We start from the raw sequence: 25,411 nt of genomic DNA, 5'->3' as shown, positions 1-25,411 counted from the left end.
GCTCCAGTGTACTGGAGGCATTTCTGGATAGCCCATAGTTATCATAAAACGAAGAACCATCTGGGTATGGTGGTGCATGCATTTAATGCCAGCTATGAGAGAGGCTGTAGCAGAGGATCACTTGAGCCCAGGAGTCCCAGGAGTTCAAGGCCAGGCTGGGCAAAGTAGCAATATCCCATCTCTAAGTTAATTGATTAATTAACTGGAAGCCAAGTTTGCATTCAGATTTCTATGTTGGTCCCTCCCTTTTTTCTCACTCCATAGATCCCATTCTGCTTCTCCCACTATGTCTCCCTGTTCTATGGGCACTAAAGGTAGAAAAGAAAAGAGCACATTCGCCATTGCTTTCACATCTGCACAATGACTGTTCGTGTCTTACTCTCCTTCTACAGTGTAATTCAGAGAAAGTAGTCTAAAAACAATAGTAGGATGAAATATTGTGATCATCCACATTTTCTTTTCCTTTTCTTTTCTTTTTTCTTTTTTTTTTTTTTTTTTGAGATGGAGTCTCACTTTGTTTCCCAGGCTGGAGTTCAGTGGCTCAATCTCGGCTCACTGCAACCTCTGCCTCCCAGCTTCAAGCAATTCTCCTGCCTCAGCCTCCAGAGTAGCTGGGATTACAGGTGCCTGCCATCACACTCGGCTACTTTTTGTATTTTTAATAGAGATAGGGTTTCACCATGTTGGCCAGGCTGGTCTCAAAAACTCCTGACCTCAGATGATCCGCTCACCTTGGCCTCCCAGAGTGCTGGGATTACAGGAGTGAGCCACTGCGCCCAGCCATCATCCACATTTTTCTATACCTATTGCTCTTTGTCATTTCAAATGGAGCCAGTAATTCCATGAGAAGAGTCCTTTTTTAAAAAAATGTTTGCAGCCAGCACTCCAAGAAGAAAGCCCCTTTGCCTGCATCCAGTGTCAAATTCCTGCAGGTGAAAAAACAGGCTAAAAACACAGTAGCCATTGTCACTGCAAAGGTGACTGAAAAGGATGCACTAACCTTTGTGGGTTTTTTTTTTTTTTGAGACAGGGTCCCACTTTGTCACCCAGGCTGGAGTGCAGTGGTTCTATCACGGCTCACTGCAGCCCCGACCTCTGGGCTCCATTGATTCTCCCACCTCAGCCTCCCGAGTAGCTGGTGCTATAGGCATCCACTACTATGCCTGGCTAATTTTTTTTATTTTTTGTAGAGATGGGGTCTCACTATGTTACCCAAACTGGTTTTGAACTCCTGAACTTAAGCAATCCTCCCACCTCTACCTCCCAAAGTGCGAGAGTAATTTCAAAGCTTAGTAAACCTGGAAACAAGGCATTTTAATTACCCATTCATGCAGAGAATACCCAGACAGGAGAGACTGAAGAACTATACACAAAACAGAAGTCTCTGAGTCATTGGCTAATGCTTAAATCTGAAAACCATGACTCTGATTATGACATGTTAAAACGCCCACATTGGGATAGGGCAGTCACATGCACTGTCTCTCTCTTTGAACTGATTCCTCTACCTGTAGTTTGTTCTTGCCTTTCTGTTCTGCCAAATATCAAAGCTTTGTTTCAACAAGTCTGTAACCTGTGAGAGGTACTTTCTATCACTGCTTCCATCACATGCTTTCTTCAAAAATAGAATTTGTTGAGCTGGTGCAATGGTGTGCACCTGAAATCCCAGCGACTTGAGAAGCTGAAGAGGGGGAATTGTTTGAGCCCAGGAGTTCGAGTCCAGCCTGGGCAACATAGTGATACCTCATCTCTATAAAATAAAATAAATTGTTTTACCATGTCATCTACTGTATAACTGTGCTAGACAGAATAATGGCCCCCAAAGATTTCCACATCCTAACCCCCAGGACCTGTAAATATATTACATGGCAAGGAGCAGATGAAGGTTACTAATCAGCTGGACTTAAGGCAAGGAGATGATTTCAGATTATCTAGGTGGGCCCAGTATAATCACGAGGGTCCTTGTGAGTGGGAGAGGGAGATGTGGGAATCAGTGCCAGAGGGCTACAATGCTGGAGACAGAGGGGCCAATGAGCCAGAAAATGTGGGCAGCCCCTAGAAGCTGGAAAGGCAAGGAAATCAATTCTGCCCTAGAGCCGCCCTGCCAACACTGTGATGTTAGTCCAGTGAGGCCATTTCACTCTTCAGCTTCCAGAAATGTAAGATCATAAATTTGTGTTGTTTTCAGACTCCAAGTTTCTGACCACTTGTTGGGAGAAAAGGATCTTAACTAATTTTTATAATCTTGCTTAGAAACACCAGTTTGAATTGAGCAATTTCTAAAATTAAAGATGTTAATTCCTTTTTTTTTTCTTTCCCTGAAAACTAAGGAAAACATTTTAGTAGGACAGTAATTTCAGAGCTTAGTAAACCTGGAGACAGTTCAAACACCAGTTTAAACTGAACAGTTCCTAAAATTAAAGACGTGAATTCCTTGGCAGCCTGCGGGGATTCCTGGGTGTGGTTACTGCCTGCCATTTCGAACATCTCCTTTCTGGTGGCTGCCTCAGTCCTCACAGCCCAAGTATCCCTCCTCAAGTCGGGACTGTGGCCACCAGGAGGAGTGTCAGAAGCCAAGAGAAGACAATTTGGGGCATTTCTCAAAAATTGACTATTTGCTTTCCTCAACATCATTTCCAAACAGAATAATTGTATCTGTAATTCCAGATAATTGAGATGTTTCCCTTTTCATTTCTCAATTGCCTTAAGGCCAGTTGATTAGCAACCTTCATCCTCCCGAGCCATATAATATATTTACCAGACCTGGCGATGAGGATCTGAAGGGAACGATTTTTCCTTCTTTTTCTTTCTTTTTTTTTTTTTTTTGAGACGGAGTCTCGCTCTGTCGCCCAGGGTGGAGTGCAGTGGCCGGATCTCAGCTCACTGCAAGCTCCGCCTCCCGGGTTTACACCATTCTCCTGCCTCAGCCTCCGGAGTAGCTGGGACTACAGGCGCCCGCCACTGCGCCCAGCTAGTTTTTTGTGTTTTTTAGTAGAGACGGGGTTTCACCGTGTTAGCCAGGATAGTCTCAATCTCCTGACCTCGTGATCCGCCCGTCTCGGCCTCCCAAAGTGCCGGGATTACAGGCTTGAGCCACCGCGCCCGGCCTCTTTCTTTTCTTTTTTTTTTTTTTAAGAGATGAGGTCTCACTCTGTTGCCCAGACTGGACTCAAATTCCTGGGCTTAAGCAATTTTCCCGCTGCAGCCTCTCAAATCACTGGGACTTCAGGTACACATCACTACACCAGCTCAAAAAATGATTTCAACAAAATATTTCAAACTTTCTTTACAGTATAATTTTATCTTTCCAAAGCAAACAAACAAGCTTGAGAATATTCTTTACCCAAAATGGCCCTGTCTCTGAGTCCTACACAGAGTTAACTACTTTATATATTGTCAACCATCGATTATCAGGAGACAGATTATCCAACTTGTAGTTCTTTGGAGTCAAGATCATTCTCTTGTTCTCTTATTCACCTCTGTCCAGCTGCCTACATTTTGACTCTTGTCCTATCCGTGCCCCTTCTCCTTGATTGTGCAGGGAAGGAAAAAAGACATAAAAGTTGATTTGATCATTGTGTCTCCCTAAACAAAATGAAGGTTTTGTTACAGAAGAGTTTAAAACTTCCAATTTATTTAGAGATGGAGTGGCTAATCTGGCCAGAAATATGAGCCATAACTGTGTCTGCAACAAAGGACAATAATACCTTTGAAAATGTTAATAGCCGGGCGCAGTGGCTCAAGCCTGTAATCCCAGCACTTTGGGAGGCCGAGACGGGCGGATCACAAGGTCAGGAGATCAAGACCATCCTGGCGAACACAGTGAAACCCCATCTCTACTAAAATACAAAAAAAAACCTAGCCGGGCGAGGTGGCGGGCGCCTGTAGTCCCAGCTACTTGGGAGGCTGAGGCAGGAGAATGGCGGAAACCCGGGAGGCAGAGCTTGCAGTGAGCTGAGATCCGGCCACTGCACTCCAGCCTGGGCGACAGAGCAAGACTCCGCCTCAAAAAAAAAAAGAAAGAAAATGTTAATAGTAGCTTTTCCTTAAATTGTAAAGGTTTTTTTTTTAATTGTAAAAGTTATGTGTTTGTCATAAAAAGCAAATAGTGCTGTAGGCAGTTGAAGTGGGAAGATGACTTGAGGACAGGAGTTCAAGACCAGCCTGGGCAGCATAGTGAGACTTTGTCTCTACAAAAAATAAAAAGCAAATAAAAAATTAGCAGGGTGTGGTGGCGTATGCCTGTAGTCCTACCTACTTCGAAGACTGAGGTGGGAGAATCACTTCAGTCTAGGAGTTCGAGGCTGCAATGAGCTATAATCATGCCACTGCACTCTAGCCTGGGTAACAGAGTGAGAGCCTGTCTCTTAAAAAAAAGAAAATGTTTTAAGTAATTTAAAAGCAAATAACTGTCTACATTATTCGCTTTACATTACATGAAACTAATAAGTATTTGCATTATTCCTTTACTCATCTATATTTAAAAATTGTTTTGTTTCGATTATGAATAATGTGTTCCCTTTGTTGTTTTCCCCTTCATATTTGCTTCAAAGGCTGTAAAAGGTACTCTACAGAGTTGTGTGCCACCTTAGGGATGGAAGTCAGCCACTCCTGCTGTATGGATTTTAGTTTCATAGGCTATTTCCATTCCTCCTTGACACACTGAACCATAAATCAATACCCCAAGTTTTACCCTCACCTGTACTGAAAATGGCCATGTGAATGTGAGTTTGAGAAAGGTCACATATGGTAAACTTTTCATGTTGCCACATTTTCTGCATATTCTGTAACCAGGAATGATATGACTGTATAAATTTATGTTACAGACACACTTGTTTGTACATTTAATGCCTGCTTTCTATAACACAAAAAAATACACAGAACATTTTATGCAATTGGCCCTGAGTAATGCAACACATAAATGCTTTGAAAGCAGTTACCAAAAATTATGCAGGTTATTACAAAAGTTATATGGAATTGCACAGATATTCTAAATGTGCTTTTGAGTAAATTTCTCAGCTACCAGAGGCCTGGGCAGCTGTTTCCAGCACATCCTGGCACAACATTCATGTTATCATCCACTTATGTATTCCACAATTTCAAATGATTGATGATACACCTCCTCCATCTTTGCTTCCTCTTGGAGGAAAAAAATATACAAGCAATCACGAGCACAGGAGGAGGTGGACAACTACATCATAGGAAAGGATGCATAACTGTGAACTCTAAACATGAGCTGGGTGCCTCATGCAGTATAGGAACCAAGTAAGTTGATAATCAGTGAGGCTGGAGGATTGAAATTTTATTTGGTAAAGAATATTGAGCCAGACACGGTGGCTCACACCTGTAATCACAGCACTTTGGGAGGCCGAAGCGGGCAGATCACGAGGTCGGGAGTTTAAGACCATTCTAGCCAACACAGTGAAACCTGCCTCTACTAAAAATACAAAAAATTAGCCAGGCATGGTGGTGGGCACCTGTAATCCCAGCTACTCAGGAGGCTGAGGCAGGAAAATGGCTTGAACCTGGGAGGTGGAAGTTGCAGTGAACTGATATCATGCCATTGCACTCCAGCCTGGGTGACAGTGTGAGACTCCACCTCCAAAAAAAAAAAAAAAAAAAAAAAAAAAAAAAAGAATATTGAAATAAAATCTATAGGAAAAAACTCTCCTTGAATCTAGTAAATGTGGAATCACAAAATTGAAATAATGTGCATCTGAAAAGTGAATAAATAGATGCCAAGGAGTGACTCATAAGCACATGAGTTGTAAGAGGCTGAACTTGAGAGACCAGATCAGGCAATGCCGCTTAATACCATCACATGATCCTCCCCGAGGCCCTGTATTTAATTAAAATAGAGAGGGAGGCACCACAGATGCCAGAAGAACACTGTTGCTTTGGTGGATGGGCCCAGAGGAATTCAGAGTTAAACCTTGAGTGCCTGCGTCCGTGAGAATTCAGCATGGAATGCCTCTACTATTTCCTGGGATTTCTGCTCCTGGCTGCAAGATTGCCACTTGATGCTGCCAAACGTGAGTAACCCTCAATTTCTATGTTTAACCCATTCTCTGGCCATTGGCTGAAATGATGGCTAATAATATCCTCTGAACTAGAGGTTGGACTCAAGTTCTTCAGGAAGCATTCATCTCTGTCTCACTCATCTTTTCTTCTGCAAATTGTTGGGAAGGCTGAAACTACAGCAAAATGCCTCCAGCTCCATTCTTTGCTTTCGGCTCATGGAAAGTAAAAACCATGCAGCCCTTGTCTTGTGAAGTTTTTTTTCCATTGCAGTTGTAACCCATTCTTGCCAGACAGTAGTTGGTGGAGGGTTGGACAGCCTCCGGTCACAGAACAAAGCAACTCCATTAACTAAACTGTGTCCAGCTTCCATCCAAAAGGGTGGAGACCTCACGTGAAACGGGGTCTCCAATCTGGAGACAAACTCACGAATCTTCCCAGCCCAGAAGCTATTGCTCCTCCTGCGGGGCTTCCTCACAGACCTGCAGGAGCTTGCTGGGAGAGGAGCTGAAACCCGGGCTCTCTACCCTGGTCACGCAGGAGAGGCCAGGGCATTTTTAACAATACTGATACCCACGCAATGAAACCGGAATATTTGGGAGTGGGGTCAGAGGATCCTTGTTTTAAAAGTTCCTATTGGGATCTGCCTATGCAGCCACGGTCCAGACCACTGAGTCAGTGTGCAGATTCGCGAGAGGAAGAGAGCTGAGTCGCTGTGACCCTGGGCCTGGGATTGCGGGGACGGCACGGGGCGGGGGAAGAGGCCAGAGGCGCAGCGGCTTCTGCTCGGAGCCGCAGAGGCCTGAGACGTGGGCCGCACTCCGGCCCACAAGACCCCGCGGCCGCGCCCTAACCCTCGGGCTCCCGACTGCGACTGCAACCCGGGAAAACGCCTGCGTTTTTGGAGAGTAAGCCTCATCACAAGGAGCTGATCCGGTGTCGGCGTGTAGCACGTGCCGGGCCCGCAGTGCGCTGCGCTTCCTCCTAGCAGCCTGCGGAGCCCGGCGCTGTGATGGTCCCGCTTCCCACACGAGGACGCGGGCCACAGAGTGGGCAAGGAACTCGCCCCAAGCCACACAGCGGGTAAGCTGAGGAGACAGCCTTCCATCCTGACCTCTGTCCTTCCTGCCCAGGTTTGGGGTTGGACAGGCTCGGGCTTCCCGCCAGCCTAGGGGCTGGGTCTCCAGTGGTTTTGCTCCGTTTCCTCATTTCCTTCCAAACGAGGAGTTTTCGTTTCCTCATTTGCAAAACTGGGTAATTGGGTTCTTGTGAGATCAGCTGCTTGGCGTGGGAGAGAGACATGCATGGTGGGGATTGTTCCTAAGGAGGCAGACCTGCACCCACACTTAGGATACCTCCCAGGACAGGCTCCTTTAAAGACGAAGGAACACGGAATAGACGAATAGACCCGATGGGGGACACTTGCCCTTATTCCAGCCTCTTTCAAGTCCACTTCGCTCTGCTCAATAAAACAGATTAGCAGGAGGCTGAATCCGCACTGTTAGCTCGAGAGGAGTCCTCAACCTCTTAAGGCAGTGTAACAAAAATCAGCCATTCACCGGGTTCACCTTGCTCTGGACTAAATATTCTGCCCAGAAAAAATAAGGGCAGGCAGAATGTAGCAGTGTATCAAGCACTAAAGACTTCCTGCCATTTTCCATTCGTAGCCCTGAAGGAAGGGGAAGGTGTGGACAAGGTAGCTGGCGGCAGCCCAGCCACCACCTCTCTGCTGGTGGACACAGCAAGGAGGCCGAAGTGTGGAGGGAGAGTCAGCTGCAGCACTGGGTGTGACCTCAATTTACCTTCACATTTTTGTATTTGTTGTAGAAATGGGATCTTACTATGTTGCCCAGGCTGGTCTCAAACTTCTGGGCTCAATCCTGCCTTGGCCTCCCAGAATGCTAGGACTACAGGCGTAAGCCACCTCATCTGAATGGGTTTATTTAATTTTTTTAATTTTTGCAGACACAGGATTTTGCCATGTTGCCCAAGCTGGTCTGGAACTCCTGGGCTCAGACAATCGCCCACCCTCGGCCTTCCAAAGTGTTGGGATTACAAGCATGAGCCATTGCATCTGGCCTTTATTTTAAATTCAACTTTTAGTGTGAGGTATTTATAGATTCACATACTGTTGTAAGGAATAATACAGAGAGATCCCCATGCACCCTTTACCCAGTTTGCCCCAGTGGTACCATCATGCGAAACACGGCATCACAGCCCAGATATTGACATTGATACAGTCAAAACACAGCAGAGCTCCATCATCAAAGTATTCTCATGCCCTTGTATAGCCAAATCCACTTCCCTCCTTCCAACCCTCACCCAGTTCCTGACAACCACTAATCTCGTTTCCATTTTTATCACTTTGTCATTTTCAAAATTCTATACAAATGGAATTATCCAGTATGTAACCTTTTGAGATTTGCTTTTTTTAAAACCCAACATAATTTCCTGGAACTTTATTGATTTATTGAAGTAACTGCATCAATAGTTTGTTCCTCTTTGTCACAGAGTAGTATTCCGTGGTATGGATGTACCACAGTTTGCTTAACCATTCACCCATTAAAGGACATCTGGGTTATTTCAGTTTGGGCTGTTATGAATAAAGCTGCTATAAACATTCATGTGCAGATCTTTGTGTGAATATCAGTTTCGTTTCTCTGGGATGCATGCCAAAGGGTACAATTTCTTGGTTATATGATAGTTGCATGTTTAATTTTGCAAGAAGCTAACAGAGTGGTTGTACCATTTTACATTTCCACTAGCAATGTGTGAGCGATCTAGTTTCTCTACATCCTTGTAAGCATTTGATGTTGTCACTGCTTTTTAGTTAAGTCTTACTGATAGGGATATAGTGATATTTCACTACTGATAATGATGTTGAATATCTTCTAGTGTGTTTATTTGCCACAAGATGAATGAAATGGTGAAATATCATTTCATTAATTTTACTAATTTTCTAATTGAATCCCGTGGTTTTCTTATAGTGAGTTTCAAAAATTCTTTATATATTCTAAATACGAGTCCTTTATTGGAAGTGTGGTTTGCAGATAATTTCTCCCAGTCTGTAGCTTGCCTTTTCATCCTCTTTCATGTCATGTTTCAGAGAGCAAAGGTTTTTTATTTTAATGAGTTCCAATTTCCTTTTATGGGTTGTGTTTGTGTCAAGTCTAAGAATTCTTGCCTAGTCCTAGATCCTGAAGATTTCACCTAGGCTTTTTGCTATTTTACAGCACCATATGTTGAAAGGCTATCTTCCCTCCATTGGATTGTTTTTGCATCTTTGTCTAAAATCCAGTCGGGCACTGTAGTGCTTGCCTGTGGTCCTAGCTAATCGGAAGGCTGGGGCAGGTAGATCACTTGAGCCCAGGAGTTTGAGTCCAGCCTCGGCAACATAGTGAGACCCCCATCTCTTAAAAAAAATAAATAAATAAATCAGTAGCGCATGCTTGTGTGGATCTATTTCTGGATTCTCTCTTCCACTCCATTGACCTATGTGCCTATCCCTTGTAACTCTCCTTTTAAGTTTGTACTTTTCCTTGACTTCTGACATTTAAAATCAGAAGAGAAATCTGTGTTTTGATTATGTTCCTGGAAACAATAACTGTCTTTCAAGATCTGAGGAAGAGGAAGACTCTCTGGAACAGTGGAAAGAACTTGTCCTGGGAATTGAAAGATGTGAATCTTGATTTCTACTAAAGATGACCCTAGGTGAATCATATCATTTCCCTAGGCCTGAATTTCTTCATATATAAAATGAAGGGATTTGAACTAAATAATCTTAGTTCTTTTCATATGACTCAAGTGAATTTCCAATTACAAATATTTATTGATAAACACAAATGTCCTCCCCTCACTTATTATCTATTTCCAAATAGGAGCAATCTCATAGAATCACAGGACATTTGGCTTTTGTCATATTTGAAGGCCCAGATAATACACATGGCCTGAGGTCACACAGTCTGTTTAATAACAGAACCAAGGCTAGAAAACAGGTTCCATGACTCCTACTTCACTGCTCTTTCCCATTCTCTCTGCCTCCCGGAGAAGAAGGGAACGTGTTGCTCCCTTCTCCTACCAGAGAAGAGGAATAGAAGAAATAGGTCAGAGACATGCATCCAATATGGCTTCTCTGAGCACCCACTAAATACCACATCTCATGGAGGATCTCTCCCAGGATTTAAGAGAAGAACAAGACAGAGTTTCTGTCCTCCGAGAGTCTATAGCTAGGCCAAGACATAGAACCATAGAAATTAGTTGGAGAAAAGTTTAAGACCATTGGCTGAGGAATACAGACAGTTGAGCTTTGGGCTGTAACAAAATAGGCTAAGACATTTATTATCTTGGTCAGTCCCGAGGTAAGCAGGACTAGAGCAACGGCTCAACAGTTTCACTGAGGGTTCCATTTCTTTTTATCTTTCCACTCTGACACCCTTAATGTGTTGACTGTTTCCTCAGATGTGTGTCCTCATAGTTAGATATGACTGTCATAGCTCTGGCCATCACATTATTACACTACCATCTCCAAAATCAATTCTGAGGAGGAAAAATTGAGTTTGTTCTCACATATCTCTTGTTATAAAGAAGGAAAACCTTTCTTAGAAGTTCCCAAAAGACTGCTTCTCAGCTCTCATTGGCCAGTATCAAATCATCTATCTGCTCCTGCCCAAATTGTAAGGAAAGCTAGGAAGTGATACTCTGGAATTTTGAACGGTTAGAGTAGAAACTCTGCCAGCAAAGGGAAAAAAGGAGGAGTGGTGTAGGCAGGAAATAGCTTCTTGGAGGCAACCAACCAGTCTGCTACAATTCTCAAAAGAGAGAGCATGTGACCACCAGGCTGGTCAGGCAAAGCAAAAAGACAGACACTAACTCAAGATTAGAAATAATTTTAAAAGAACTGTAATATTACAAGCCTAGAGCAATCACTCAGAACAAAATAAGTGAAAGAGGTGTCACTAACAAGCTAGTTGTAGAGATAAAATGGAATCCAAATATAACTCCAAAGAGTATAGGAAAAGAAGGAAAAAAAGAACAAGTGGAACAAATAGAAAACAAATAACAAGATGGTACACTTAAATTTCATCATATTGATCATTACATTAAATGTGAATTATCTAAACACTCCAACTAAAAGGCAGAGATTGTCAGACTGGATTTTTAAACATCCAATTACATGCTTTCTATGAGAACCTTACTTCAAATATAAAAATGCACAAAGGCTTAAAATGTAAGGATGAGTAGAAACATACATCAATCTAAACATTTTTTAAAGTAAAAGAATGGAAAAAGATATACCAAACACTAAGCATTCATATCAAAGTATTCTTTAGAACAAGGGATAATACCAGAGATAAAGAGCATAAATTCCTATTGAGAAAAGGGTCAGTTCATCAAGAAGCTGTAACAATTCTAAATGTATAGTATGCACCTGACAACAAAGCTTCAAAATTCATACAGCAAAAACTGGAAGAAGAAACAGGCAATTGGAAAAAACCACAATTATAGTTGGAGATTCCAAGATTTCTCTCTTAGTAACTGAAATAACAAATAGAGAAAATCAGTAGGAACACAGAAAACTCAAAAAACAGTATCCACTAGCTTGACATAAATGACATTTAAAAAGAAAACACTCTACCTAACAAATGCGGACTACACAAAGTTTATGGAACATTCACCAAGACCATTAAAAAGCTGCTTATCAGTAAACTTCCTGGTACTAGTACAGGTTGCTTGGAATCTTGAAGGCATTCCTGAGCCTGGCACTCCTTTAGCCAAGTGAGTAGTTCAGAATGGGAAAAAAAATCCAAAAATCTGAAGATTTTGGCATCAGTGTTTTCCTAATGGTATTGTATCAAATTTAAATATTCAGAGGATGTGTATTGAGAAGCCAAGTGATGGCTAAAAAATATTGACTTTGAAAATTTTTCTTTGACTCATTTAAAGTTCATAAAGACATAGGGTCTGAATGCTTATAATCAAGATATTTCCAGTAGACTTCCTTTAAAAAACAAAGCACTCTCTGTTTACTTGATGCGCTAAATATATTATGTATGTGCTTTTCAACAGTAAGAAATAAAAAGTTTCTGTGAGGTGATTACTAAATGAACAATGGAATTTGTTTTTCGAATATTGATACAGGATTTCATGATGTGCTGGGCAATGAAAGACCTCCTGCTTACATGAGGGAGCACAACCAATTAAATGGCTGGTCTTCTGATGAAAATGACTGGAATGAAAAACTCTACCCAGTGTGGAAGAGGGGAGACATGAGGTGGAAAAACTCCTGGAAGGGTAAGTCAAAAGATTCAACCCAAACACCTGCAATTTCCTACTTCAGTAAGTCTTGTAGATGGTAAAGCCTTTTAGATCACATGGCTCACGTCATTTCCAAGAATGACAGTGCTCTCATTACCAAGTGGGGGGCACCTGGACTTGGCAGTATTTTCTTTAGTCCAACACTATCACTTCCTAAGCCACAAATAATCTCCTTAGAAATTTCCACATTGGTAGCTCTTGGAATACTTTTGAAGAGTGAGCAGATTTAGCTTTAAACCTATTTAACCAACCTGGGAATGGTCATCTTCAGAAACCCAGTCACCCCAAAGCCATTTTTACTGTCTCAAAGGTGTGGCTTATCAGAAACTGAAAATCTTTCTTTTTAGATAAAAGAATGCATCCTTCAGTCATTGGTTTTGAGATTTAAAATACAAACGTTTAAAACTTGTCTCCTTAACCCAACTGAGCTGATTTATTTTATTATCGTAGGTAAATGTTCTTGCTATGATTAGAGAATTCTTAATTGGTCTGATTTATTTTTTAATTTATCTTCTAGAGTGTTGTACTCTGAAAGCTTAAGTGAGGAATACAAAATATAAATTTAATATATTATAAAGAGGCATGTGGGTCCTCTGGTCCTTATTAATAAAGTTACCTCTAAATGTTTATGAATGAAAGGAGAAAGATGCTGGGTCATTGAGTCCCACTTTTTTTTGTCCTAGGAGGCCGTGTGCAGGCAGTCCTGACAAGTGACTCACCAGCTCTCGTGGGCTCAAATATAACATTTGTGGTGAATCTGGTATTCCCTAGATGCCAAAAGGAAGATGCCAATGGCAACATAGTCTATGAGAAGAACTGCAGAAATGGTAAGAACACAGTATTCTAAACTACTGGAGACCCGTTTTCTAAACCTTAATGGTCACAGGTGCTCCTGTAAGTGCCAGATGCTGCTCTCGTCCCTTGCCACTGCACTCCATGAGCTGGATAACAGAGATGGTGAGTGTGTGGTCCTACCCAGAGCCTTCATCAACATCAACGTCAGCCAGCTCTCCCCTGCTTGGAGCCCTCTTCAAAAGCCACATCGCCACCCCCTGCTTTTCCTTAGTGTCCAGTTGATTGGACAGAGAATACCTCGTTGAGTCTCAGATTTTGCTTTTATTACTTGGAACTCTTGGCTATTCAAAGAATAGCCAATTTGACAGATGTTTGCTGATCAGTCTAATTTCGGCTGACAAGGATTTCTTAAGCAAATGCTGTGTAGCTGGCACAAATGCTAAAATGTGTATATTTTGGTTTTGCTTTGCTCTTAGTGAAAGAAATAAGCTCCCTGTCCATGTTAAAGAGGACCAAAGGCGCAAATACATCAAGGGAAATTATCTTATCAGAATGGTACATGCTCAAAAAACAGAGCTAATGGCCGGGCGCTGTGGCTCACGCCTGTAATTCCAGCACTTTGAGAGGCCGAGGCAGGCGGATCACCTGAGGTCAGGAGTTCAAGACTATTCTGGCCAACATGGTGAAACCCCATCTCTACTAAAAATATAAAAATTAGCCAGGCATGGTGGCAGGTGCCTGTAATGACAGCTACTCAGGAGGCTGAGGCAGGAAAATTGCTTAACTCTGGGAGGCAAAGGTTGCAGTGAGCCGAGATTGCGCCACTGCACTCCAGCCTGAGTGACAGAGCAAGACTCCGTCTCAAAAAACAAAACAAAAAAAAAACGGAGCTAATTATTGAGATTCTTCAGTCAGTAACAAGGCTATTTAATAATGAATTTATGATTTTATTATTTAGAACTTTTATTAAGCTGTCAATATATTCGTTTTTTATTAATTTTTTATCTTCCTGTGGGAAAAACATTCAATTCTGTATGGAAAATATTTTATATTTAACATGAATTAAGCATTTAATATTTCATAACATTTTTTTCTCTTCTTTTTTTGAAACAACTTTTTTTTTTTTTTGAGATGGAGTTTCACTCTGTCACCCAGGCTGGAGTGCAATGGTGCAATCTCGGTTCACTGCAACCTTTGCCTCCTGGGTTCAAATGATTCTCCTGCCTCAGCCTCCCAAGTAGCTAGGATTACAGGCACCCAATACCATGTTCAGCTAATTTTTGTATTTTTTGTAGATACGGGGTTTCACCATGTTGGCCAGGCTGGTCTCGAACATTTGACTTTGTGATCCACCTGCCTCGGTCTCCCAAAGTGCTGGGAATACAGGCGTGAGCCACCGCGCCCAGCCAGCGTTTGTCTTTCTATGCCTGGCTTATTTCACTTAACATCATGACCTCCAGTTCCATCCATGTTGCTGAAAATGATGGGATTTAATTCTTTTTATGATTAATATTCCATTGTGTATATATACCACATTTTCTTTATCCATTTATCTATTGATGGATACTTCATTTGGTTCCATATCTTGACTGTTGTGAATAGTGCTGCAACATAGGAGTACGTACATCTCTTTGATAGATTGATTTCCTTTCTTTTGGATATATTCCCAGCTGCCTCATATGGTAGCTCTATTTTTAGTTTTTTGAGGAACCTCCATACTGTTTTCCATAGTGGTTGTACTAATTTACATTCCCACCAGCAATGATATACTGTTAGTGATTTGTATTACCTTTTTTGAGAAATGTCTATTCAGATCTTTCACCCATTTTTTGATTAATTTTTTATTGATACATGATAATCATACACATTTCTGGGATACATGTAATATTTTGATACATGCATACAATTTATGGTGATCAAATCAGGGTGATTGGGATATCCATCACCTCAAACATTTATCATTTCTTTGTGTTGAGAACATTCCAAATCTTTCTCTTTATTTATTTATTTTTTGAGATGGAGTTTCACTCTGTTACCCAGGCTGGAGTGCAGTGGCGCAATCTCAGCTCACTGCAACCTCCGCCTCCCGGGTTCAAGCAACTCTCCTGCCTCGGCGTCTTGAGTAGCTGGGATTATAGGTGCGCGCAACACGCCTGGCTAATTTTTGTATTTTTAGTGGAGACAGGGTTTCACATGTTGGCCAGGCTGGTCTCGAACTCCTGACCTCAACTGATCTGCCCACCTCGGCCTCTCAAAATGCTGGGATTACAGGTGTAAGCCACTGCACCCAGCCGAAATCTTTCTTCTAGCTGTTTTGAAACATACAACAAATTGTTGTTAACTATAGTCACCTAGATTCAACAATTTTAGCACTTTGTCATATCTGCTTCTCTCCATGTATCTATAGCCATATGTAGATATAAGGATAGCTATATATATCTATCCACATCTAGAGAGAGAAAGAGGGATTTTAAAAATCATTTAAAGCATCAAAAATAGCCAAATATAATATGCAAACCTTGATTGGGGTGATAATGGTGTCAGGGCTATGTAGGAAAATGTTCTTATTCTTAGACATATGTGCTGGAGTCTTTACGAATAAACAGTCATGATGTCAAGTGTGTCTGGAAAAAAAACTACAGATAGAGTGTGTCAAAATAAAAAGATAAACTCTCAGTTTGATTTGAATAGGATTATGATTTGAAAACCCAATAGGAAGAAAAATACATTAAATGATATCTCTACATTGGACTTTCTTGAATAATTGCTTTGTATAAAACTTTCATTGAAATATAACAAATTCAGAAAAGTGCACAAGTCATAAGCATACTATTGGATGAATTCTACATATTAAGTGTTTAGTTGTCTAACTACTTTTAAAATAGTTATAAAAAATATGAAAAAATGTTTAATTCAGTGATGCACGCACATTGGGTTTTCTGAACCCAGATAACACTCATAGCTGGTTTCTTTCTCTGTTTAGAGGCTGGTTTATCTGCTGATCCATATGTTTACAACTGGACAGCGTGGTCAGAGGACTGTGATGGGGAAAATGGCACCGGCCAAAGCCATCATAACGTCTTCCCCGATGGGAAACCTTTTCCTCACCACCCCGGATGGAGAAGATGGAATTTCGTCTATGTCTTCCACACACTTGGTTGGCTTTTACAAACCCCTAAGCCTCTTCTTTACCTTTCCTTAAAATTTCAACCTTCTCTTTTCTTACTCTATAATTGGGAATGATAACACAGAGAGTTAATAGCAGTCACCCTGCTAACTTTCCTTAGCATGGGTGAACGGTGAGAGAGAAAATGAAATCCTGGTTAACCTTGCCAATCTCCAGGACACTGAAGAGTTAAAAGAGAGAAAACTAAAATATTAAGCTCTTTTCAAAAAAACAAAACCACTTTTTTTTTTCTGCCTAAAACCATAACAAGAAAAAATACTAACACTTATTTATTTGAATGGCACATGGAGGCTGGGCATATGGTTTACACCTGTAATCCCAGCACCTTGGAAGGCCGAGGCAGGTGGATCACCTGAGGTCAGGAGTTCAAGACCAGCCTGGCCAACATGGTGAAGCCCCGTCCCTACTAAAAATATAAAAATTAGCCAGGTGTGGTGGTGTGCACCTGTAATCCCAGCTACTCAGGAGGTTGAGGCAGGAGAATCACTTGAACCCAGGAGGTGGAGGTTGCAGTGAGAGGAGATTGAGCCATTGCACTCCAGCCCGGGCGACAGAGTGAGACTCCATCTCAAAAAAAAAAAACAAAAAAAAACCAGAATGGCACATGGATGAGCATTCATTGATTTCTTCTTCTGTTTTTTTATGTTCTCTAGAGAATTTTTAAGATTTAAAGAAGCATGTGCTATTTATTTGTAGGAAATCCTCAGANAAAAAAAAACCAGAATGGCACATGGATGAGCATTCATTGATTTCTTCTTCTGTTTTTTTATGTTCTCTAGAGAATTTTTAAGATTTAAAGAAGCATGTGCTATTTATTTGTAGGAAATCCTCAGAAAAGATACAAATAAAAAATAAAAATTATCTGTAATTAACATCAGAGATTATCATTGTTAATTATTATGGTGTTTTCTTTGCTAGTATTTATTAAGTTCATTATTAAGATCACATACACATTTTTGCTTACTATCATGAGCATTTAATGATATGATTTTTTAAATTTTTATACATTGTTTTAATGGCTGCACAATATTTCATTGTGTAGAAATAAAATAACTACTGTTCTGCTTTGACCTAGCCCATTCTGTCTTTTTTTAAATTACAAATGGTATTCATTTTGCTTTATTACTGGGGAAATGATTACTTTTAGAAGAAGCAAACTTAGCTTATTATCAATTAGGCTGCTAAATTCTTAGTTTAAAATGTCACTAGGTGCCACCTGACACTGCATATTTGAAAACTGCTACCAATTGAGCAGCCTCCAGATTTCTAAATGTTTCATCTTTCATCACAGATTAGAAAGCACTCCTCTTCCTTCAATTAACTTATTTACAAATCAGGACAAAATATTAACAATACATACCCATTGAGCAGAGTAAAGCTATGTCAAATATTATGCTCATCTATATAAACCAGTTGCCTTAAAACTGACTTATTTTTCACTGCCATTGTGACCCCATTAGCCAACTCACCAAACATTTCTTTGACTTGTCCCTCTCATGACAGAATTCTGACAGTTTGCATGGAGTCACTTATGTTTACTAACACTCCCAGACTCTTTAGCCTAGTAAACATTCCAATAACTTACCAGATCAACTGTCTGTCTTTAAAATCAACCTTCAGCCTAGAACTTGCTCTGTTGGTCTAACAAGACTGCCTTGAATTTCTGTCTTCCACTGAGGTCTCAGAGTTAACTGATATTCTCCCTCAGCTAAGTATGGTCTCACCTCTCAGAGCTGAAACTAACATTTGCTTCATGAATAACGCCTGAGAGACACCCCTTCCCCTTATAACTTCTGAGGGAACTACCCCTGCACCTCAAAGTGGAGGAGGATTCCAAATCACACATCCCTTGAGAGACCAGTATGTTTTTCTCACACATTCGACGGTGTGATAAATAGGGTCTTGAAACAGCCCGGTCTCGAAAGCATTCAATCTAAGATACCCAGTCAGTGACAGGTCTAAACCAGGCCCCCTGGCAGGATTAGAAAAGTTCTTGATTTGGGAATTATAGTAAGAGGAGTTACAGAGTTTTAAAATTTGTTTAAATGTCCTTGAGCCCTGAAGGAGAGGAATTACTTCCACCTGTTAGCTAGCAGGAGGGAGGGTTGGAGAAAGAAAAGGAATGACTCAGGGGTGTTCTAGAAAAGTGCCTGTGGAACCGCTCTATTCTGTTTTATGTCTGCCATCCTCTATTTCATCACTTACTGGATTTTTATTTTTATTTTTTTGAGACAGAGTTTCGCTCTGTCGCCAGGCTGGAGTGCAGTGGCATGATGTTGGCTCACTGCAATCTCCGCCTCTGGGTTCAAGCAATTCGGCTGCCTCAGCCTCCCGAGTAGCTTGGATTATAGGCTCGTACCACCACACCTGGCTAATTTTTTTGTATTTTAGTAGAGACAGGGTTTCACCATATTGGCCGGGATGGGCTCCATCTCCTGACCTCAGGTGATCCGCCTGCCTCAGCCTCCCAAAATGCTGAGATTACAGGCATGAGCCACCACGCCCAGCTACTTGCTGTATTTTTATATACAAATACTATTAGGAGATGGAGGATTCCAGTCCCCTTTTAAAATCTGCTTAATAATATAGCGGAAATAGTAACAAAAATAAGGTAGGTTATTGGATAAATAATTTTTTAACTCTTCTGGACACCTCATCATTTTATTAAATGTATTTTCTGTAGGGAAAACATGTATTTCAAGTGCCAAATACTTAACACGAAAAGCATTTATTTGTAAACTAAGGGCTAACTGTATTATGCCACTAAACAGCTTTTTAAATTTTAACCAACTATATACAATTACATGTGTATAACTGTGGGTTTGTTTCATAAGATTTCACATTAAAATGAGCACCATCTCCCTTTCTGAAGCAGCACCATAGGCCCATCCTATTTTCCCTACTCAGAGCAATCTATAAATGGTTGTAGCTAGTCTTTAAGGAACAGCTTTCTATAATGATGATTTAATGCAGCCAATAACTAAAAATTTCCATCCTCCCAAAGGTCAGTATTTCCAGAAATTGGGACGATGTTCAGTGAGAGTTTCTGTGAACACAGCCAATGTGACACTTGGGCCTCAACTCATGGAAGTGACTGTCTATAGAAGACATGGACGGGCATATGTTCCCATCGCACAAGTGAAAGATGTGTACGTGGTAACGGGTGAGTGGTGTGAACTCTAACTGAGGATGAGGCACTTCATTCTGTTGACGTCAATGGGTTCAAAAAGAGTTAAGGCCAAGTGTTCGGGGTTAGGTTACGATTCATCTGGGCCCCTATCTAAGCTTGTATATTTAATTAGTTGTAGTTCATCTGTTTTCCAGAATAGCATAGGAAACCACAGATAACTTGCATGTGAAAAGGAAAATAATGCTAGATTATCCCTCATTTTAATATTTTAACCTAAAAGCATCGTCGAAGTCCTCCACTTACAATCAAGCAGTCATGCATTCTTTCTTTCTTTGGGGGATGTATATTTTAGATCAGATTCCTGTATTTGTGACTATGTCCCAGAAGAATGATCGAAATTCATCCGATGACACCTTCCTCAAAGATCTCCCCATTACGTTTGATGTCCTGATTCATGATCCTAGCCACTTCCTCAATTATTCTACCATTAACTACAAGTGGAGCTTCGGGGATAATACTGGCCTGTTTGTTTCCATCAATCACACTGTGAATCACACATATGTGCTCAATGGAACCTTCAGCCTTAACCTCACTGTGAAAGCTGCAGCACCAGGACCTTGTCCGCCACCACCACCACCACCACCCAGACCTCCAAAACCCACCCCTTCTTTAGGTAAGGTTTCGCAGTGATCTTTGAGGGGGGCTCCTTAATGGCTAACAAAATATTCGCATAGGTCATATTATTAAATCCCTCCTTAAGGGGATATTGTAAGGACTCTGCGGTGATTACATTTTGTACCTGTTGATTTTTTTTTTTTTTTTTTTTTTTTTTTTTTTTTTTTTTTGAGACGGAGTCTCGCTCTGTCGCCCAGGGTGGAGTGCAGTGGCGCAATCTCGGCTCACTGCAAGCTCCGCCTCCCGGGTTTTACGCCATTCTCCTGCCTCAGCCTCCCGAGTAGCTGGGACTACAGGCGCCCGCCATCTCGCCCGGCTAGTTTTTTGTATTTTTTAGTAGAGACGGGGTTTCACTGTGTAGGCCAGGATGGTCTCGATCTCCTGACCTCGTGATCCACCCGTCTCGGCCTCCCAAAGTGCTGGGATTACAGGCTTGAGCCACCGCGCCCGGCCACCTGTTGATTTTTTAAAGCAAATTTATCACCATTTTACATCTATAGAACACAGAAGAAGGGAGAATGTATTTAAAGTCACTTTGCAAATAGAATTCAGTGACTTATAGAAAGCTCTTTGACCTTCCTCATTTGCACTGGCCCCTGCTATGTGTACACACTCTGCTCTCTTCTAACCTGTCACATTTTTGTTTATCTGCCATTTTTTATGGCTATGAGAAGGCACACTGGCACCTTATAAATGATCAGGCCGTTTCTATGTTCCTTCCTCTCCCCTGCTAATTTCTTTCCCTACCCTGCCCACACTCACCCAGTGTCCATGAAAACACAGCTGTACTTGAAAGCAATTTCCAAATGGTCCAAGAAAGAATGCAGCTTGAGAGTATTTCTGGGTTAGCCAGCTGCAGTGACTCCTGACATTAAAATTGTGCTGCATCGTATGTTTATTGTGGCACTATTCACAATAGCAAACACTTGGAATGAACCTAAATGTCCATCAATGATAGACTGGATTAAGAAAATGTGGCACATATACACCATGGAATACTATGCAGCCATAAAAAAGGATGAGTTCATGTCCTTTGTAGGGATGTGGATGAAACTGGAAACCATCATTCTGAGCAAACTGTCACAAGGACAGAAAACCAAACTCCACATGTTCTCACTCACAGGGGGGAACTGAACAATAAGAACACTTGGACACAGAGCAGGGAACATCACATACCAGGGCCTGTGGGGGGTGAGGGGAGGGGGGCCAGGATGGCATTAAGAGATATACCTAATGTAAATGACGAGTAATGGGTGCAGCACACCAACATGGCACATGTATACATATGTAACAAACCTGCATGTTATGCACATATACCCTAGAGCTTAAAGTATATAAAAAAAAGATTAAAATAACTAAATAAAAATAAAACTGTGCTGCATATAAGACATGAGTAATTCAATACCACCCTGTATTAAAAGTCTGGGGACATTCAAGAAGTCCTTAAGAGTCCACTTTGGGTAGCACTGGCTTCCATCTGATTCCCCACGCTACCCCATGCCATCACCACCCTTTCCCCACTGGGCCAGTTGCACTCAGCACCCCAGGATCCCGGGGATAGCAGTAGGCTGACATCCTCTCACTGGTCACAAGAGGGCGTCATGGACCAAGCCCAAGACGGTCCATCATGACGTCTGGGGCTTCTTCTCTTGTTTTTACAAAATCTTGTTTGTTATAAATTATAAAGTTTTATAATAAGATGTTAGTAATAAAATGAGAGCTTGTTAAATCAAGCATATCTAAGTCAAGACAACACAAGTTATCACTGATTTTATCTCAAAAATGCTTTAAATTATAAAATTTATGCATGTTCCTTAGTAAAATTAAAACAATATAGATGTCTAGAGTAAAAAGCAAAAGTCCCCACTCATACTCTCCTCCCAAGAGTTAAACCCTGTTAATAATTGGGAGGATTTCTTTCCAGATCTTTGTCTATGCATTTATAAACATATACTATATATACACATAGGTTTGTTGTTTTGGTTGTGTAAACGGGTTCGTTTACACAAGAGGGCTATTTATACTGTTTTACAATTTGCTTTTTTTCTAATTTAACAAACATTATAGACATCTTTCCATTGTTAATACATGTAAATCTATCTCACTTTATCCAGTGGCTGCATGGTGTTCCATAGAATGTATCTACTATCATTTATCTCACCATTCTTTTTTTTTTTTTTTTTTTTTTTTTGAGACAGGGTCTTGCTCTAACACCCAGGCTGGAGTGCAGTGGCACAATCTCAGCTTCCTGCAACCTCCGCCTCCTGGACTCAAGTGATCCTCCTGCCTCAGTCTCCCGAGTGGCTGGGACTACAGGCATGCACAACCATGCCCAGCTAATTTTTTTGTTTTTTAGTAGAGATGGGGTTTTGCCATGTTGCTCAGGCTGGTCTCCAATTCCTGAGCATGGGTGATCCACCCACCCCAGCCTTCCAAACTGCTGGGATTATAGGCGTGAGGCACCGTGCCCAGCCCACCATTCTTTTATTGATGGATGATTAGATTATTCCTAATTCCAACTACAACTATAACTGTATTGAACAACTTTAAACATATAGCTTCATTCAGCCAGGCACGGTGGCTCAAGCCTGTAATCCCAGCACTTTGGGAGGCCGAGACGGGCGGATCACGAGGTCAGGAGATCGAGACCATCCTGGCTAACACGGTGAAACCCCGTCTCTACTAAAAAATACAAAAAACTAGCCAGGCAAGGTGGCGGGTGCCTGTAGTCCCAGCTACTCGGGAGGTTGAGGCAGGAGAATGGTGTAAACCTGGGAGGCGGAGCTTGCAGTGAGCTGAGATCAGGCCACTGCACTCCAGCCTGGGCGACAGAGCAAGACTCCGTCTCAAATTAAAAAAAACAACAACAACAACAACAACAAAACCATATAGCTTTATTCTAGTAATCCTTTAGGAGAAGCAATTTCTTTATCTACAAGTATTAATGATCTATCTTCTTTACAAAAAAGAGGACCAGGTATAAAATTCAAAATAAATTACAGATGCCTTTAATATTTAAGTTCCAGAATGGTAAAAGACTTAATGTTAGGTTGTTTAATTGTAGTCTACTTTGAATTTCATTTTATTAAACTAGCTTGTTTTCTTATAAACTATTTATATCATAGCATGTGTTAAAAGTATATTTGAAGCCAATGAAAAGTTATTTAAAATTTCTGTTATAATTTATCCCTAGGTGAGATCATAAGATACAAACTAGCAGGCCAGGCACGGTGGCTCACATCTGTAATCCCAGCACTTTAGGAGGCTGAGGCAGGTGGATCACCTGAGGTCAGGAGTTCAAGACCAGCCTGGTCAACATGGTGAAACCCCATCTCCACTGAAAATATAAAAATTAGCTGAGCGTGGTGGAGAGTGTTTGTAATCCCAGCTACTTGGGAGGCTGAGGCAGAAGAATTGCTTGAACCTGGGAGGTGGAGGTTGCAGTGAGTCGAGATCGCACCATTGCACTCCAGCCTGGGCGACAAGAGAGAAACTCTGTCTCAAAAAAAATAAATAAAATAGAATAAACTAGTAACCCCTACAGGTTAGTTAAGTTTTATTGCAAAGGAAAGCTGCCTGGCTTTATCTAAAGATGTTAGATCAATCATAATCAACCCCAAAATGCCTTAAACTAGCATCTCTCTTAGGGAGAGCGAGAAGGGACATTTCTAAAAGGTCTCTTCCAGGGAGCATTTCCAGCTATACAGGCCATATTAAAGGGCTTGGATGACTATTATATTATTGTTTGGCCAAAAAATATGTTCTCTCTGCTTTGGTAAGTGGCTTCATAATAATGCACAGCCAAAAATAGAAATGAAATGCAAATGCAGGAGTGAGGTAGAAGCAAGTCGAAGAGGTGACTCAAGTAGGTGGGTTTAAATCCGATGGCAGATGTGTGTGTGCTATTTTTAAGTCACAGAATTCTCTTCCCTTAGCTAACAGTGCTATTATTCGTTTTTCAGACTTGTGAACAAATCTGAAACAATAAAAAAACCTTTTGTAAGACTGATGCTAATTACTGTAACACTCTCTCTTTATATAAAATAACATCATATCATAGAGAACTTTCCTAGAGAATCAAGAGCTCTCACACCATTCTCTGGGCAACAGGGACATAAATACTGAATTAAAGATGAAGCTGACCTTCTTTCTCATCTGTCTTTTAAGGTGTGCGTTTCTCTCCATTAGCCCTTGAATCATACCTTGACTTTATAGACACAATGTTTGCAAAGCTCTATGTGCTTTTTTATTTTTTTTGAGACGGAGTCTTGCTCTGTTGCCCAGGCTGGAGTGCAGTGGTGCAATCTCGGCTCACTGCAACCTCTGCTTTCCGGGTTCAAGCAATTCTCCTGCTTCAGCCTCCCCAGTAGGCAGGACTACAGGCATGCGAACCACCAAGCCCAGCTAATATTTCTTTATTTTTAATGGAGACTAGGTTCCACCATGTTGCCCAGGTTGGTCTTGAACTCCTGGCCTCAAGTGATCACGTACCTCAGCCCCACAAAGTGCTAGGATTACAGGTGTGAGCCACCATGCCCAGCCTCCATATGCATTTTAAAGGCATTCTATCTAAGGTAGAATCATTGACTTTTATTATTTGGTCATTTTTTAAGAAAATAAGTTTTATTTCATTTTTAGCACTAAAGTATATGCAGAGCAAGAGAAGTTTCATTTTAAAATATGGCAGGGTCATGATTCTGTGCTCTAACTTGACAACTAAATTCTGCCTGTCAAGAACTTCAAAATAAGAAATTGTATGGTTTTCTGGAGAAGAGCTACTGAACTTGAATGCCCCGCACAAACAATCCTATTGCTATAGAGTAGATCATTTGAATCTCAGGACAGTCAGAATGACTGTTTTGTCATTTCCAGAGGACCAATGTGAAACTCAGGGGACATTCCCAAGAGGCTGCCACAGCCCTTCCTGCTGGTAAACCACTGCATTCAGTCTAACACAGTGTCCAGGCCTTTCTGGGCTTTACCTGAGCAGCATTTCTCAAAGTGTGTGCCATGGAGCATTCATTTCTGGACCTGTTCTGAGAACTGCTCTGAGAAACCTGCTCTGGGCACAGGAAAATCACAGGGATGTTTACCCGCTGACGGTTCTGAGATGCCCTGGAGAAATCTCCCAGCCAGCTTCACTCACATGTCACTCAGTTAGAAATGCAGCTCTTATGAGGCTTTGATGTCCTTCCCCAAGACTGAGTCCGCTTCACTTATCTTTTGAAATTAAAAAGAAGATTATATTTTCAGTATCGTTATTTTCTTTCTAGACTTTTTTTTTTTTTTTTTTT

The 25,411-nt window shown here is 41.3% G+C and overlaps 1 protein-coding gene across 1 annotated transcript in view; it reads left to right on the top strand.

Moving 5' to 3' along the window:
* The first annotated feature begins 5,730 nt into the window (after positions 1–5,730).
* GPNMB (glycoprotein nmb) overlaps positions 5,731–25,411 on the top strand; it is a 29,430-nt gene continuing 9,749 nt past the window's right edge. Inside the window, exons 1-6 of the mRNA XM_017860002.1 lie at positions 5,731–6,029; positions 12,154–12,306; positions 13,014–13,157; positions 16,109–16,282; positions 19,317–19,475; positions 19,795–20,115. Of these exons, the coding sequence (XP_017715491.1) occupies positions 5,960–6,029; positions 12,154–12,306; positions 13,014–13,157; positions 16,109–16,282; positions 19,317–19,475; positions 19,795–20,115 (1,021 nt within the window). The 5' untranslated portion in view covers positions 5,731–5,959. The remainder of the gene's footprint in view (positions 6,030–12,153; positions 12,307–13,013; positions 13,158–16,108; positions 16,283–19,316; positions 19,476–19,794; positions 20,116–25,411) is intronic.

Source organism: Rhinopithecus bieti, unplaced genomic scaffold (assembly GCF_001698545.2).
Source record: "Rhinopithecus bieti isolate Rb0 unplaced genomic scaffold, ASM169854v2 scaffold_54061, whole genome shotgun sequence".
Lineage (NCBI taxonomy): Eukaryota > Metazoa > Chordata > Mammalia > Primates > Cercopithecidae > Rhinopithecus > Rhinopithecus bieti.
This window is presented reverse-complemented; position numbering and strand designations above follow the sequence as displayed.